At 39.6% G+C, this 16,414-nt stretch overlaps 1 protein-coding gene across 1 annotated transcript in view; it reads right to left on the reverse strand.

The window, feature by feature from the left end:
- The window catches only part of LOC136828003 (uncharacterized), a 244,466-nt gene that overhangs the window by 18,585 nt on the left and 209,467 nt on the right, over positions 1-16,414 (reverse strand). Inside the window, 4 exon segments of the mRNA XM_067085615.1 lie at positions 2,192-2,329; positions 9,081-9,329; positions 9,906-12,976; positions 15,112-15,261. Of these exon segments, the coding sequence (XP_066941716.1) occupies positions 2,192-2,329; positions 9,081-9,329; positions 9,906-12,976; positions 15,112-15,261 (3,608 nt within the window).

The following is a 16,414-nucleotide window of genomic DNA, read 5'->3' on the forward strand; positions in this document are numbered from 1 at the left end:
TGCGGTCGACTGCCTTTCTCAGTTGGTGGTAAAATCTTCAAATATACAAAACAGACGCACGCACATGCACATTTAGTATCCAGGAAATCTAAACCAAAGCATTATCATCATGGTACCACACCCCACCTTTCCCTCTCTTGCTTGTACTTTTACATCTCCTGGACACTTGGGTCCTTCCTCTCCGATTCCTCTTCCACGACATCTAATAGCGTTTTCTAGGTCTTTCTACTCCTTCCTCCTAACATTTCAAATGACGTACTTTCTTCCCCAGCATCTCTCCTTCCATTCCACGAGGGCGAACCCTTTCACAATACTGGTCCATCCTTTCATCTACACAAACCCTTTCACCACTTTCATGTATCTTCACAATTCTCAACCCGCCGCCCGCCCCTCCCCCCGGTAGGGGGCAGTGCCGATAGTGCACCTCACGCGGTGCATCACTTAAGGTTATTTGCAGCGTCCTCCCGGCTCCTAACTGCAACCCCTTTCAGTCCTTTCACTGTACCTCCATTCATATTCTCTTTCTTTCGCCTTACTTTCCACTCTCTCCCGACAGTTGTTTCACAGTGCAAGTGCGAGGTTTTCCTCCTGTCACACCTTTAATACTCTTTATTTTTAATTTCCCTTTTAGCGCTGAATAACCTCATAGGTCCCATCCCTTAGCCTTTGGCCTCAATTCTACAGTTCATTCCATTCCATTCCACAATTCTCTCCCTTTCAGTTCTTCTTCAGCCAAAGATAATACTCGACAGCCTCAACCTTTTTTCTTATATTGGCTTTCAACTTCCATATTCCACTTCCATAAAGGAGAACTGACTCAACAATCCCTTCAAACATTCCAGCAATTCAAGTCTCCCATTAATACTCTGCACATACCGCGCCCCCTTCCCTGCTTCGCCTATTCTGTGGTTTCTCACTACTTTCATATGAGGATCATTCACTACATTATCTCCAATATACTCACATGAATCAACTGCTTCCAATCAACTACCATCCAAATTACCAATCATAGAATAGAAGATAGAGTTTAGGCCAAAGGCCAAGCACTGGGACCTATGAGGTCATTCAGCGCTGAAAGGGAAATTGACAGTAAGAAGGTTTGAAAGGTGTAACAAGAGGAAAACCTCGCAGTTGCACTATGAATCAATTGTTGGGAGAGGGTGGAAAGTCAGATGGAAGAGAGAAAATATGAACGGAGGTACAGTAAAAGGAAAGAAAGATGTTGCAGCTAGAGGCTGGAGAGATGCTGCAAAGACCCTTAAGTAATCATACAGTGCACCGCAAGAGGTGCACTGACGGCACTAACCCCCCACAGGGTAAAAAAAAAAAAATTACCAATCATTGCTCCATATTCTTGGTTACCATTTATGCTCACAACCTCACTAAGGCTCACTCTTGCATCAGTCAGCTCTGCCTCTCACCTCACACGGAAGGCCGTCCACTCTTTCTTTTAACACCACCTGAGTCAAGGGTCGGTGGTCTCTTTTGACATTTGACTGAAGCTCAGCCCATTCCTGGGAATTTGGGAGAAATGACCCCCAGTTTTCTCATCATACAAGATATTTAATTTCCTTATCTAGATAACAACGGACCAAAAAAAGGATTTCCTTTCTTTTAATATATTAATTCCTATATTTTGAGAACAAGAGGTGTGTCCTTTACGCTACATGTCATACTGGTCCATTTTAAAACACATGAATACAAACTCATTAACTAAAGGAGACATTTTGCAGTAATGATCTTAATTTTCTTCTTGGGAGTACCAAGAGTAACAATACTTCTGCTTTTTATAACAATACTTAGGCTTTAAAAATTGTTCCTATACCATCAGTAAATTAACTTGTCCTAATTTTGAGAATGCTCATTTCCCGAATCAAATAAGAAAAACTTTTTAACAAGTACGCCCACTGCAAGGGAACATATGTGCTGGCTTATAAAAATAAACATATATTCAATGGATGTTAAAAACTTTCCTCATCTTCTCCAGCTAAAATTCATTAGGATCAGTGACTGGAACTTCACAAAACCCTTTCTAAAACAGAACGCTGCAAGAACAGCTTTTTAATCATCTAACCTTTTCAGTCTCCTTTTTTTTTTTTAACATCACTTCTGGTCCTATCATAAACAAAAACAAAACGAAAAATGAGAGACAAAGAAAGAGGAGAAAAGTACAATTTGTGTTTGAGCCTACCAGTGTCAGAGAGCTTAGACGTCGACGAAGACTTCTTGGAGAGGCCGCCAGGCTGACCCTGCTTCCCGTTAGTCACTCTTCTTCTTTCCTTGGCATCGACGGTGAGCATGCCAGCTGCTGAGTCGCTCAAGCTGCCATCTGGGGAATCCAAGCTCAGCTTATGTTCAGACTCAAGCTTTCTTTTTCTTTTTTTTTTTCAAGATTGGACTCATGAGCCCGAGAAAGCCTAAGTCCGTCATCTCAGAAAATAGAAACAAAAGACATCAATCAAAATACAATATCTCTCGTCCATCCCAAATTTTGCTGAAGTTGTGTTTGAAGGTATCAGGAGTTACATCTGATTCAAAATGAGGTTTGAATTGGTTCATGACTTATGGAAACAGAAACTGAAACAGAACCTAAATCAAGCTAGACTCGGCTAATTGATGACATTAAGTCTCACTTTAACAAATCCCCCATTAAGTCTATCATAGCTCAAACTTGGATAAAACTACAGTGATATGATCAAGTCTACAAGCGCTAATTCTGGTTTTCGTGACGTAAAGGACAGGTAAGCTGTGGTGCTAACTGAGTTCTACGAACATTACCAGAAGGCGTACTCTTATAATATACTGTAAAGTTCTTACAATGTGGATAAATAGTCTACTGAAGGCTTAGGGTGTCAGCAGAGATACAAATATAGATTTTATTGGAGCAAAGCAAAAAAAAAAAAAAAAAAAAAGTGATCACGTTCGCTGTATTCATTATGACTTGATATCGAAACCCTAAATGGTACAAACGGACATGAAATGAGATTCAACAGAAGAATCAGAATAAAACCAAGTAACGATCCATCGCATACAGGTGTTCCACACAACAAGAATGTGACTCCCACAACATGAAGAATAGCATGCAGTTATTATCTTCTTTTTTTTCTCTCTTTTCTCTTCTTTCGCTTACTTGCAGTTTATGAACACATCGCACTGCCATCAAAGATTTACATATACATAAACGTACATGCAATTATTTTGGTCCGTATTTCATGACGAAATCAGCGAATTGGAAGGAAGGTACTGAAACAGAATTCTCTTCAGATTTTGGGCTCGATAAAATTTCCTGATCGTTTCTGGGGAAAAAGTCTCCCTTCATCACAAAGAAAATTCGTCTCTCTGGGTGCAGAGATGTGTATTCACATGAGCATTCCATGGGAAGTGACACAGGCGCACGTGCGCCAGTGTGTGTGTGTGCGTGTGTCTGTGCGCGTGATTCAAGGCGAGATTCTGTTTCCGTAACTCTTAGATTTCTCTTGGTAACTGAAAGGAGTCATCCAGCTGAAATGCCGAAGGAAGTTCCCTCAAATCCTACACAAGGAAGTGCAAGAAAGACTGGTCCATTTGACTCGTCATGGCTACCAAAGGATCTTATGTTGTGAGGCAGTTTCTCTTTCAAAATGACTCGGCAATTCAGCGACAATTCCCTATTCATTCTGTCCTTCTAAACAACCAGAATGTATCCCTGGCGATCAGTTTACATCCTACGCAGTCAGAATGCATCCCAAGCAATCAGCAGTCATCCTTAGCAGTCAGGATTTATCGTCGGTAGCCAGGATGTACCATTTCATTCAGAATGTATCCTAGGGGTCTTGCAACAGATGCCGTCCCCATTGTTCTCTAGATATGTCTGCCGAATTTCAGTGAGGTTTGAATGACAATCTGGCATCGCTGATTCTGACACGTCAGCCAGGGATATATTCTGGATGCCGAGAAGGACTGGGTACGGTAGAGCTTGTCAGCGGGCAGAACGAGACTAAAACGAATCAGGTTACAGATCATTACAGATGTTTTTAAAAAAGAAGGGCAGAATTAACATAATACATCACTGCAGACTCCAAAAGAAAAAAATAAACAGGTTTAACAGATTCAAGATCGCTTTTTTTTTTTTTTAGCCAGCTACTGACCAGCTGGTTCTATATACCATCGCGCATATAAAAAAATAAATGAAAGATTTCAGAGACCTCATGAAAGAAAGTGATTACGGAAACATAATACTTCTGATCACAAAATGCATGCTCAAGGGTGCCACGGTGACTTCATCTCCCACAATGCATCCGTGAGTGCCAAGGTCACAAAATCATCCAGGTGATGTGTTCTTACGTCAGCGTTCGTGTGAAAATAATAGCATCTTAAATTTTGGGATTTCTGATTATCCGAACAGTATAATCATTCTTTTCAGTGATGTCGCGTACGGAATAAGGGAAATGACAGTCCCCGTCTTATGGGAAAGCTGCAAGATACGGATGAATCGCAAAAAAAAAAATTCTCTTAAAACAAACTATATTTGCCTTTCGTAACAAATGTTTCCTTCCCATTAGTCATCTGGTTCTAGGCCTTAGATTATTCTCTTCACTTTTACTTTAGAACATTCTAGTTCCCCCTCCCCCCAACACACACATATACGTATGTATGTGTAAGTATATATATACATATATGTACATTTGTGTCAGTAAACTATTCAATTTTGAAAAGCGGCTGTTCAGACAGATACGTTAACTGAAGTTTCTGCTTTTGAGACGCTCGCTAGAAGGGTTAAAAAACGAAATATCTGTCTACCTTTCACATCAAAATCGCTTCTCTAAATAACTCCAAATAGTTTAGGAAACGATGCTGTTGCTCTTGAGAATCAAAAATCTGATTTCATATGAAAATTTCAATCCTAGACTAGCAAAGTTAGATTATTTGTCCTTGCATCTATTCTTTTCTATGATAAACAAAACGTTTTGATCAACTTTTCAAATCCAAAGGTTTCGGTAGGAAGGGCCTAAGATCGAGGTGATTAACGAACTGAACCTGGAAATACGTCTAGAATATTGCAGAATTATTCAAAAGACAGCGTGAGACAGGAGGATGCACCCACACATTTCAGCAATGCGAATAATAATTAATAATAATAATTTTTGGGGGCTCTTTGATTTAGTTAGTTCTGTGGAAGGATTTAAATTTAAGACCTAGAGCAGTCAGAGGAAAAAACTGGGCACTGGCTGTTTGAGAATAATCAGCAAAAACAGAATTTCAGGCCTCTCTCATTGACAATAATAATAGGGTCGTAGAATGACATTTTTCTTTCAAGTAAGCAGCCTTCGAAAGAAAGAAAGAGTAAAATGAATGAATAGTAAAACTTAGTGAATTTAAAAAATCATCCATTATAGTACAACGAAAATAAAAGTGGAACATTTAGATCTAAAAAAAAAGAGTTATTTATAAGAGATCTGTGGTTGATTTTTTTTAGATATTTCCATAATAAAGTTATTATAATTCTCTGAATTGGTGCATTATCTTCCATTTTGTATTATTAGTAAACTCTTTCTAATACACATCACAAACTGTTATGAACTTCTCACACTTTTCTTACCAAAGGTACCTATAAAAAGGTGTATGAAATTATACTTGAATTCGTATCGTCTCATTCAGTTCCAAAGTATTTTTAGAAAATGTTCACGAAGCTATATATACTTCCCTAGTCCAAAACTGCAACCTATTAAAATTAGGATATAAAGACCTTTTTTTTTAAAAAAGAAATTTTGAATTTAGTTTGAAAATAAAAATTCAGACATCAGAGGGTTTCAGTGCTCTCTCTCTCTCTCTCTCTCTCTCTCTCTCTCTCTCTCTCTCTCTTTTCTCACACACACGCACAGAGACACACACATACACACACACACATACGCACAACTTCGGAAGCATACGATTCCACCAAAGTATCATGTAAATTCAAAGTACTGGACTTCTTAAAGTAAAAGAAAATGGTAGCCACCCTTTTATGCCTGAATTATATTATCTGAACCATCATCAATTTCACCTTGGTCAGAATCGATTGGATATTCATGGCTTAAGTTCTGAAAACATTTTAAATGGAGACGTTTATTTTTGTCACTGGAGCAGCAATTCCAAAGACCCCATTTCGAGGGACACTGTTCAGTGCCATTAATGATATGGATGCCAAATGAAAAGGTTTTTAAGTTGAGTGACAAAACGGCAAGGTCATCAAGTCAGAGGATTGGCTTCCCTTGCACCCAATTCCAAAATAAAGGAAAAGACCTCTACACTGCCCAGTGGTTTCCAGAGGCTGGATAACAGGCCAGAATCTCAAACACTGAGATGGGTTGGACATGTGATGAGGAAGGAAGAAGAACAATCAGAAAGAATAGCAGATACAGAGGCAGTACAATGGCCAGCAAATGTAAGGCACAGGGAACCTCGTAGAATGGGTACACATGATCACTTGGAAAGTGAAAACCTCTTTACCACAAGCTCACAGATAAGGAAGAATCCACTGAATACTTAATTAGGAAATACAAGGATTCATAACAGAGATGGCCAAGGTTGCGTTCACTCAGCTTTATCTACGGACGGAAAACGGCTCTAACGCTGAAAACAAAATTCAGGCAATCAGAACACCCAAGTGAATTTAACAGACAACGTTAATAGGGCTTCATACGAGTATAAACTCTTTCTCCTTCCTTAACCTAAATATAAAAGATCATGGGATGGGCAACCTAAAACCCTTCACTAGACGTGAAATACAATGAGGAAGAGAATGAATGGGGGTTTCCTCCGAAGAAAGAAATAAATCTGGCCTTTGAAGGATGAATGGAATAATTCACTTAGAAAAAGTATGCTATATTTACTCTTTCCCACTTAGTGGGTGTGAACACTTGTGGTTCTTTGCATTATTCTGGAACGAAGTTGCAGGCCCTGTACCTATTCTATCGTAGTTGCGACCCACTCCAGATGCTTACATAGCAAGTACACATTCACTGCTTATGTCAACAGTAGCATATTGTATTATTCATGAAAAAAGCCCAAATGCGCGAAGAACTAATCCAACAGGTTGACAGTAGAAAGAACACGGGAAAAAGAGAGAGGAAGGAAAAAGGCTCCGTAAGCATAGCAGTGATCAAGGTTTCTTCAGCCACATTCAGAGAGACTGTCCAGATATGTTGTGAAGAAGCCAACAAGGCTATGGAGAATGATATACTGAAGACTGTAGTCATGGGTATATGCCATAGAGAACGAGAGAAGAGGTATTTAATGGATAGACGGAAAGAGTGGAAAAAGAAGAAGCAGGTATCTAAAGGGCAAAATTTAGAGATAAGTTAAGACGATAAAAAACAAGTGAAAAATGTGCCGAAGTTTCTTTGGCACAATCGAGTTTTCTGTACAGCGTATAATGCCGCATCAAACTCTCAGCCACGGCCCATGAAACTCTCAGTTGCGGCCGATGAAACTTTCAGCCACGGCCCAGTGGTGGCCTGTGTTGTTGGCACCTATAGCAGTGCCAGACGCACGATCATGGCTAACTTTAACCTTAAGTAAAATAAAAACTACTGAGGCTACATGGCTGCAATTTGGTATGTTTGATGATTGGAGGGTGGATGATCAACATACCAATTAGCAGCCCTCTACCCTCAGCAGTTTTTAAGATCTGAGGGCGGACAGAAAGTGTGGACAGACAGACAAAGCCATCTCAATAGTTTTCTTTTACAGAAAACTAAAACTCAGCCACAGAGGAAAAAGACCCTGTCGGAAAAAGTGGGAAGTCTGCTCATCAGAGCCTTATGCCAAAATCTGTCAACAGCTATAAACGTCGAAAGTTATGACACAAGATGAATCATTCTCTTCTCAGTCTAGTTCCTCTCAGTTGTTCCGTATTTGCTGCTCCTAGATGTCCAAGCAAGGTGTATCTCCATTTAGCTGCCAGTAATAATAATATATTTCTGTAATTCATGCACTCATCTCCATCACTGGTTCAAGTTCTCTCAAAATATTTATATACACACACAAACACAGCACTCAGACAAATGGACACACAAATATATCTGTACACAGATATATATATATATATATATATATATATATATATATATATATATATATATATATATATATATATATATATATATATATATATATATATAATGTATGTATGTGTGTGTAATAAAATCGTCATTATGGAGATATAAAAAATACAACCACTCCTGTAGGAAGAATTAAAGGTACTGTAATAGAAAATCAGCTTTTCCCACAGGTAAAATATTCTGGAAGTTTCATACCGACGACAAATAACAGATTGTTGAAACAGACATTGTTACATCAATATGTGAGGGAGCAAATGTGTGCCGAAATGAAATAAGAAAGAAAACGGTGCTTGTTTAATATCAGCAGTTGGTGATGGGACAGTTCATTACAAACTCCTATCTACAAGCACAACAAATTTAAGATGGTCTTGCCAGTATGCATTGGTTTTTACACAGTACATACCTCATCATCTGTTCAACTTTCTAAAGTTAATATATTCTTAGAATATCTGCCAAACAGTTAGTAGATTAGTAAAACTGCTAAGCCAATTCATTTCGTTATCAAAAATTTTCCCTGCAAAATCTCAACACAAAACTTAGTGTTTCCTGCCATATACTTCGTAGCATTAGACCAAGTCTTGAGCAAGAATAAAAAAAGGGGCCTGTGATACTTGAGATACTCCAAGTTAAAACAAAGTCAGCAAATAGAATTTTAATTTAGAGAAATTAAGAAATATAGGCCAAGTGCTCCCTGAAAGTATATGGAGGATGAACTACTACAGTATACACATTGCACTTCTTATCAGCAATAACCAGGAAGGTGTCCCTTATCTAAACAGGGAGAGACACCACATGACATTCCTGGTTATTACCTGCTCGGTGCATTTATCTGTTACAAGAAAACCCCTCTACAGGCAGCAGCAGCAGCAGCAGCAGCAGCATCAGCAGCAGCAGAAGTAGCAGGAACAGAAGAGTCAACATAACTACACGTGGGGGAAAAGGATGAGGCAACATAAGCTGAGGGGTGGGATCTGGGTCTTGGAGAGCAGACCCTCTTACCCAGCTTCTCCACGTCGAGGGAATCAAGGTTGGTGGAGCCGCCGCCATTGTCTGGAGGGGTGTTGGAGCCTTCCACGCTGCATTCCCCTTCTAGGCACTCCTCCTCCTCCCCAACCACCTCTTCAGTCTCCTCACACCCCTCCTCCACCACTTCGTTAACCTCCTCCACTACACCCTCCACCTCCTCTACATCGCCTTCAGCAGAAGCCTCGCCTCCTTTGTCGTCTGCTCCTCCCTCAACTTCAACCTCTGAAGGGCATCATGCGTGGAAGGGGCAGGAGAATGTGTGGAGTATTAAGGGAGGGAAAGTTAAGGATTCAGGATTACAAAGGATCAAGGATAAGGATTTGGCCCGAGGTAGAGAGAGGAGCAGAGAGCGCACAGGTGAGAATGTGAGAGCAAAAGTTGCATTGCTCGCTCATAACGACTCAGGCAACTACTGTCATCTACTTTTTTCATGCAATATTCAGTATTCCAGTCAGTATTAATTTGTCAGTGTTGCAGAGCAGTTAGTTAACTTATCACTTAAAAAATATAAAATATTTAAAATTGAGGCAAATATATACATACTACTTGAAAATTTACAAAATCATTATCTATCATTATCTGTCACAGGGGAACAAAACCAAATAACTTTGTATGATCAGGCAGAAGGACATCAGCATGGGATAAATAATAATTAATTTTACAAACAAAACATCAAAGGCAAAATAGGCATTTTAGAAGCTAGCTGCTGCCCACATCCAGTTATGAAGAACAGGGGTGATCTGAGGACAAACATAGGGGAGCACAGTTGACGCAAGCATGCCAGGCACATTGACCTACCAGCTTTTTCCGTCTCGGGGACTTCACTAGTGGAGAGACTCCTGCCCAGCTGACCACGTTTACTTGATCCGTCGTAGACTCCAGTGGGCCCGAAGGGGGTCACCCGATGGCTAAAGTCACTAGCAGGGTTAGAAGAAGGGTCTACATCAGCGTCTGCGCGAGGCTCCGTACTAGGGGGACTATTGGCGTCAAATTCAAAGTACTCAGGGTGCTCATTAATGCTAACTGAGGAGCTGTGGCGTACTCGAGGAGTAAGGGGTCTGTCTAAGTCTGGGCTTTCACCCTCTGCAACTAAGTCTGTGTCAGGAGGAGGATGATTTACAGGATTGGTTTCTACTACAGGATAGGATGGGTCTCCATAAGTCTGGTGGGTGTTAGAAGAGTGGCCATGGGTGGTGTTAGGGTGGGCATGTGCATGAGCGAGGTCGTGAGGGTGCGGAGTGTGCAGGTGAGAAGCTGTGTCCCGTCGGTCATGCGGTCTTGCAGGGTCATAAGGAGGATAGTTGGAGTCATGGCCGCTAGGGGGATACCGCTGATCTCTAGGACCATCCGGATGGTATTGAGAATCTCGGTATTTTTGGCTTTCATAATCAAAATGGTCCCCATGTTTTCTTTCCATACCGTCATAACCACTACCACGCCTCTCCCATTCCAAGCCATCTCTACAAGTATTTCCTGGGCCTTCATGATAATAGCCATCTTCTGTCTGTCTGCCATACCCCTGTGGAGGGTGGCCTCTTTGATATCCCTGTTCTGGATCACTACGGTCATGAAACCTGTCAAACTCTGCTCCACTATCTCTATATCTTCGTGACTCTGGTGGATCTACATATCTTCTACCATCAACAGAATCCTTGTAGGGTCTCTGATCCATATCTTCTGGTCTTCTCTGTCTGTCGTCATTCATGGAACTTTGCCTTCGAGAAAGACCTTCTTGGTCTCTGTATCTTTCCTGTTCTCTGTATCTTTCTTGCTCTCTGTATCTTTCATTATCTAGAATATCTTGATCTCTATATCTTTCCTTGTCTGGTGGTACTGGCTCTCTGTAAGACTCGCCATGTTTATGCATTCGCATTTGCTCTCTGTATCTTTCATCCATTTGTTCTGGGTATCTGTCATTTGCAAAACTGTCTTCTCTATATCGTTCATCAGCTCTGGGATCTTGCTCTCTATATCTAATTTGTTCTTGCTCTCTGTAGCGGTCTTGATCCTTGGGACTTTGCTCTCTGTATCTATCCTGCTCCCTTGAATCTTGCTCCTTGTACCCATCTTGATTTCTGGGGCTATGGTCTCTATATCTTTCTTGGTCTCTGTATCCATCTTGTTCATTTTGCTCTTGTCTTCTGTATCTGTCTTGACCTCTAGGATCTTGATCTACATAAACTTCACATCCTCTCATTTCTTGCTCTCTGTACCTATTTTGTTCCCTGTACCTTTCTTGGTCCCTAGGGCTGCTATGCTCCCGATATCTATCTCGTTCTTCTCCTGGTACTGGATCTCTGAACCTTTCACTTTCCATAACCGTCCCTTGTTCATGTAAATGGTCATGATCAGCCGAATTGGCAGGATCCTGATACCTATCTACTGGTGGAGGAGGTCCATGAGGATATCTACTTTGGTCCAGTGATCTTGATCGAAACCTTTCTTGGTGCTGACCTTCTGAAAGGGGATTTCCCTCTTGGACATAACTCTTATCATACTCTCGGGCAGGTTCGAGCCTCCTCTGTTCCATAAATACATCATCTGAACCACAGGAATCGTATTTTTCAGGACCAATATTTCTGTCAAACATATGAGCTAAAGAAGGATTGCTTTGCAGGCCTCTAGTGGCATCGAGAGGTCTCTGATCCTCTAATGGAGGTTCATCAACGCTAGATTCCCGAAGAGGAACTCTATAAAGAGCCTCAGGATCATTTTTGGATGGTCTCCATCCCATATCTAATTGAATATTTTTGTTTGGTCCCTTAAGTAATGAACTTTCTGTGTTTGCTCTGGTGAACGTCCTTCGAACATGACCACCCGCTGAGCGACGCATTCTTGGCAATGAATGGCTTGAACCTTCGCGCATTGCTCGTAAAGAAGTTGCAAAAATCTCATCATCATTGCTTCCAACTAACTTGCCTGATTTTTTACTCAACAGTGGTTTACCAAGTCCTCTTTTCAGCTCAGAATTTAAATCTCTCTCATCTAACTGCTCTAAACTAAATGATCTATCTAAGGATCTATCTGAAAGGAACACTTCAGTCTCTGCCCCACTGTATTCAGAATCATACCCGTAATAAGTTCCTGCACTGTGTCCATCCGCAAGCCCAGAATTACGACGACGATATCTACTCTGATAGGCCTCTCTGGCAGGCACTCTGGCAATTTCTGTATCATGTAGATCACTAAAGGTTTCTCTTTGAGAATGACCTCTTACCTTAGATATATAACTATCTGGCATTTGTTCCCTTACCACTAAACCGGACTCATAAGGCACTGATTTATCAACTGAAAGTGAGCTTTGGGAGATAGTGGAAGAATCCTTGACTCTTCGCTTGGAAAATATTTCATCCTCATATGTTACAGTCTTTTTAGGATGAGTCCTTAAACCTAAGTCATCTCGGGTCAATGACCTTGAACGACCTCTGTGACCAGGATCCCGTATTGACCTTCCAATCTCCCATTGGTCAGTCAACATATCTGAATTATGGTAGTAAAGCCAGTGTTTATCAGTTTCGCCAAGACTATGACTTTTTTGAAGTCTATGGCGAGGTCGTGTCTGTGGTGAAACATTAAGTGACGTATGGCTTCGCAATACGTTACTTCGTGGGTGAGGAGTCTGGCGGGGTTGGACGGCCAAGTGTGGCGCACTTCTGGTCACAGCTGGAGACACACCCATCGACAGAGACCTTCTCAGAGAAGGAGGACGGCGTACAGGACTCACTAGTGGCCTAACAGTGTCCATAAGACTGCGGGACAGACTGCGGCTTGTTTCGTAGTCGTGGTCGAATTCAGTGAGGATTGTCGGGTCGTCCAAGGTGATGTCATAGCTGTGGGCATGGCTCTTCAAGCTACTCGGGTGCCGCCTACTGCTTGTGAGGAAGGAATAGGTTAGGTTAGAGAAGGAAAAGAAAGAAAGGAACACTGAATTAGTTAAACCTGATGGAAAAGGTCGCTTTAGAGTGAGTATATAAAGTAGCAGTGCAAGAAGGACTCAAAAGAAGAAGAGCAAGAATAAGAAGATGATGATGAGAAGCCATTAAAAACTGAACTCATTTAAGAAGTAACTTATCATCAAAATGAAAATATCAAGAAGAGGTATGATTCAGAGAATAAAAGATGCTAGTGGACATCATCATGAAAAGCATCTTTTACCATCTTATACACTTTGGATATTTACACGTCATTAAGTACAGTATCTCCGAGGGTTAGGTGTGGACCTAACAGCCTATAGATATCATAATGCTAATTGAAAGGACCTTGTAACCACACGGGTCAGCTGTCACTGAGCAATATTTTTTGGTCAGTGCTACTAATATCCAAACTAAAATCTAATCAAGGAATCTAATGAAACCATGACCTCTCAGTTCTAACTTTTAGTCTAATAGATTCTAATCATCGGATCATTATTTCTTCACTATTTCTGAGAGTAATCGACAAAGGCTTCTTGCAGCAAAATAGAATTTTGAATGGAAGTGAAAATAAGGGGTTACTCCACATAAGGCATTTGTAGAAGGAAAGTAAAGGTATATTATCACATATTATAATCATCTACTGACAGGTAAACAGAAGGCGGAGAAGCAGAAATGGTACGAAGAGAAAATGAGCACCAGTTATATTGAGACATTCATGTAAATGAAACTAAAAACACGTCTAAGATTAATCATTAAAGGACCAGACTCCACATCAGACACAATCATGATCTACAAGCTTTTACAGCCATACATCAGACTCGAATTTAGACAGCAAATATTATGAAATACTGATTGCCAAAAAACACAAACTCTTAATTCTAGACTTAAGTCTAAAATATCGCTTTGTCATGGTGGTTCACACAAAGCTTCTAAGTTTCGGATAGTGACATAATTACTTTTTGAGCTCTGATATTTAGAGAGAGAAAAAATGGGGCATTAAGAAAAAATCGGCAGTTCTTTTAGAATGAACATGACCTCTTGTCTCGACAAGACTCACTGCCCTCTTATAGCAAACAAAATTATGTTCACCATCCTTCATTTTGACCTGGAATTCACCACTCGTGTTTTGTTGAGGTACAGTTGACGAATCAAATGATGGTGACGAGAGGTGAAAGGTCGTAAACGGAGGGTGGGGGAATAATATACTCTCTATCAGTGATGGTTAGTAAAGCTAAGCACCCGATGCATCTGCTGAAGTTCAAGTCGTGAGATTTCTTCTTCTTCCTCTTCACTACTACAGCACTGTGACCTCCACATGTTGGTCACCGTCAAATGTCATGACAAAACTAAGTTTAACTGAATTTTCATTGGGGGAAACTATGCACACTGCTAGCACCTTTCTTCCTGAACGAAAATAAAGACCTATTGGCAAACAAATTAATAAAATAGATAAGGAAATAAAACTTGGACGACAACGACAACAACACCAACAACAACAACAACAATTATAATAATAATAATAATAATAATAATAATAATAATAATAATAATAATAATAATAATAATAATAATAATAATAATATGTATAATAATTTTGATATTTTAAGTTTCACCAACAACAACAACAACAACAACAACAACAACATTCTTAATAATAATTGTTACAGACTTCATGCAAAAAAAAAATCATAAAATCAAATTGTCCAATAAATTAATAAATGAGGCCAACTAGACTGATAAATAGGCATAACAGAAATTCCTTTGTTAAAAGGAATCTAGTTTTACGATTCATCGCCAAACACAAAAACCAAAACAAAACAAAAAAAAAGAGGAAAAAATTAAGAGGAAGACCAGCGAAGGGGCAAACAAAAGTTAAAACATATAATATGGATCTACAGGTTTAGGAGGAAGGGAGAGGGGGCGGGGGGACGTTAAGGAGAGCGGATAAAAAGACACTTGAGAAATTGGAGACATGAGAGTGAACTGTCCCAGTGGCAGTCCATACGGGGCTGATGGGGGAGGGGGAGGGGAAGGGGGTGGGAGGGGTTGGGGATCGTCCCTCTCAGTCGGTGGCAGGCGTCTCAACTCACCTGGCCTTCCTAGATCCTCGCGGCCTTTCGCTCTGGGTGGAGAAGGCACTGGCTACGCTGACCACGCTTTCAATATCACTGGCGGAGTCAGCGAAGTCTCGGTCGGGGTCTCGCTCAGGGGAGACCAGGCCCCCTCGGCCACGTGGATACCTGTGAAAGCGGCAACATCTCAGACACAGCGCAGGCACACCTGGATAGTACTACAGCAGCCAGATCTTCGAAGAGGATAAACATATATTATCAAATACTACGAGGTGCTTCCAGAGCTGATTTCGCTATCATTCATGCCTTACAGGTTGCAATGCGCGCAATAATATACAGACGCGTTGTTTCTAAAGGGTAAGTTATCGGAGCCGTAACCGAGGACAATTTTCCAAAGGGAGCTTCACAGCTACGCGCACTGTGGGCCCACTAAAGTAGTTCTTCGAAAGAAGATCGGACATCAAGTCTTTCTTCCCTTGAAACTGATACAAACAGGCATCAAGAAGGTCGTCACGTTCATTAACAACTAAAGCTTCGAAAAGCACCTGAGGTCAGATCTAACGTCAAGAAGAAGGCCCAAAGGTTAGTTCAAGGCTACGAAAAAGTTCCAGCTGACAACAAGACAGAATCAGACTCCAAGTAGGAAACATATTAAGATTACACTCTTAACCAAACATCAAACACAAGATATATATATACATATATATATATATATATATATATATATATATATATATATATATATATATATATAATATATATATATAATATATATATAATATATATATTATATATATATATATATATATATATATATATATATATATATATATATATATATATATGTATATATATATAATATAATATATATATATATATATATATATATATATATATATATATATATATATATATATATATATATATATATATATATTATATATATATATATATATATATATATATATATATATATATATATATATATATATATATATATATATATATTATATATATATATATATATATATATATAAATACTAAGAGGCAGACCAGCGGAGGACAAAAAAGACTATATATGTGTATATATACATATATATACATATATACATACACTGTATATATACATATATAAATATATATGTATATATATGTATAAATATACATACATATATATATATATATATATATATATACACACTTTCTTTGCCCCTCTGCTCTTAATATTTTTCTATTTTTTGTTTTTTTTTTGTTTGGTGATTAATCGTAAAATTAGATTCCTTTTAACAAAGGAACTTCAGTTACGCCTGTTTATCAGTCT

Source organism: Macrobrachium rosenbergii, chromosome 42 (assembly GCF_040412425.1).
Source record: "Macrobrachium rosenbergii isolate ZJJX-2024 chromosome 42, ASM4041242v1, whole genome shotgun sequence".
In the NCBI taxonomy this organism is placed as follows: domain Eukaryota; kingdom Metazoa; phylum Arthropoda; class Malacostraca; order Decapoda; family Palaemonidae; genus Macrobrachium; species Macrobrachium rosenbergii.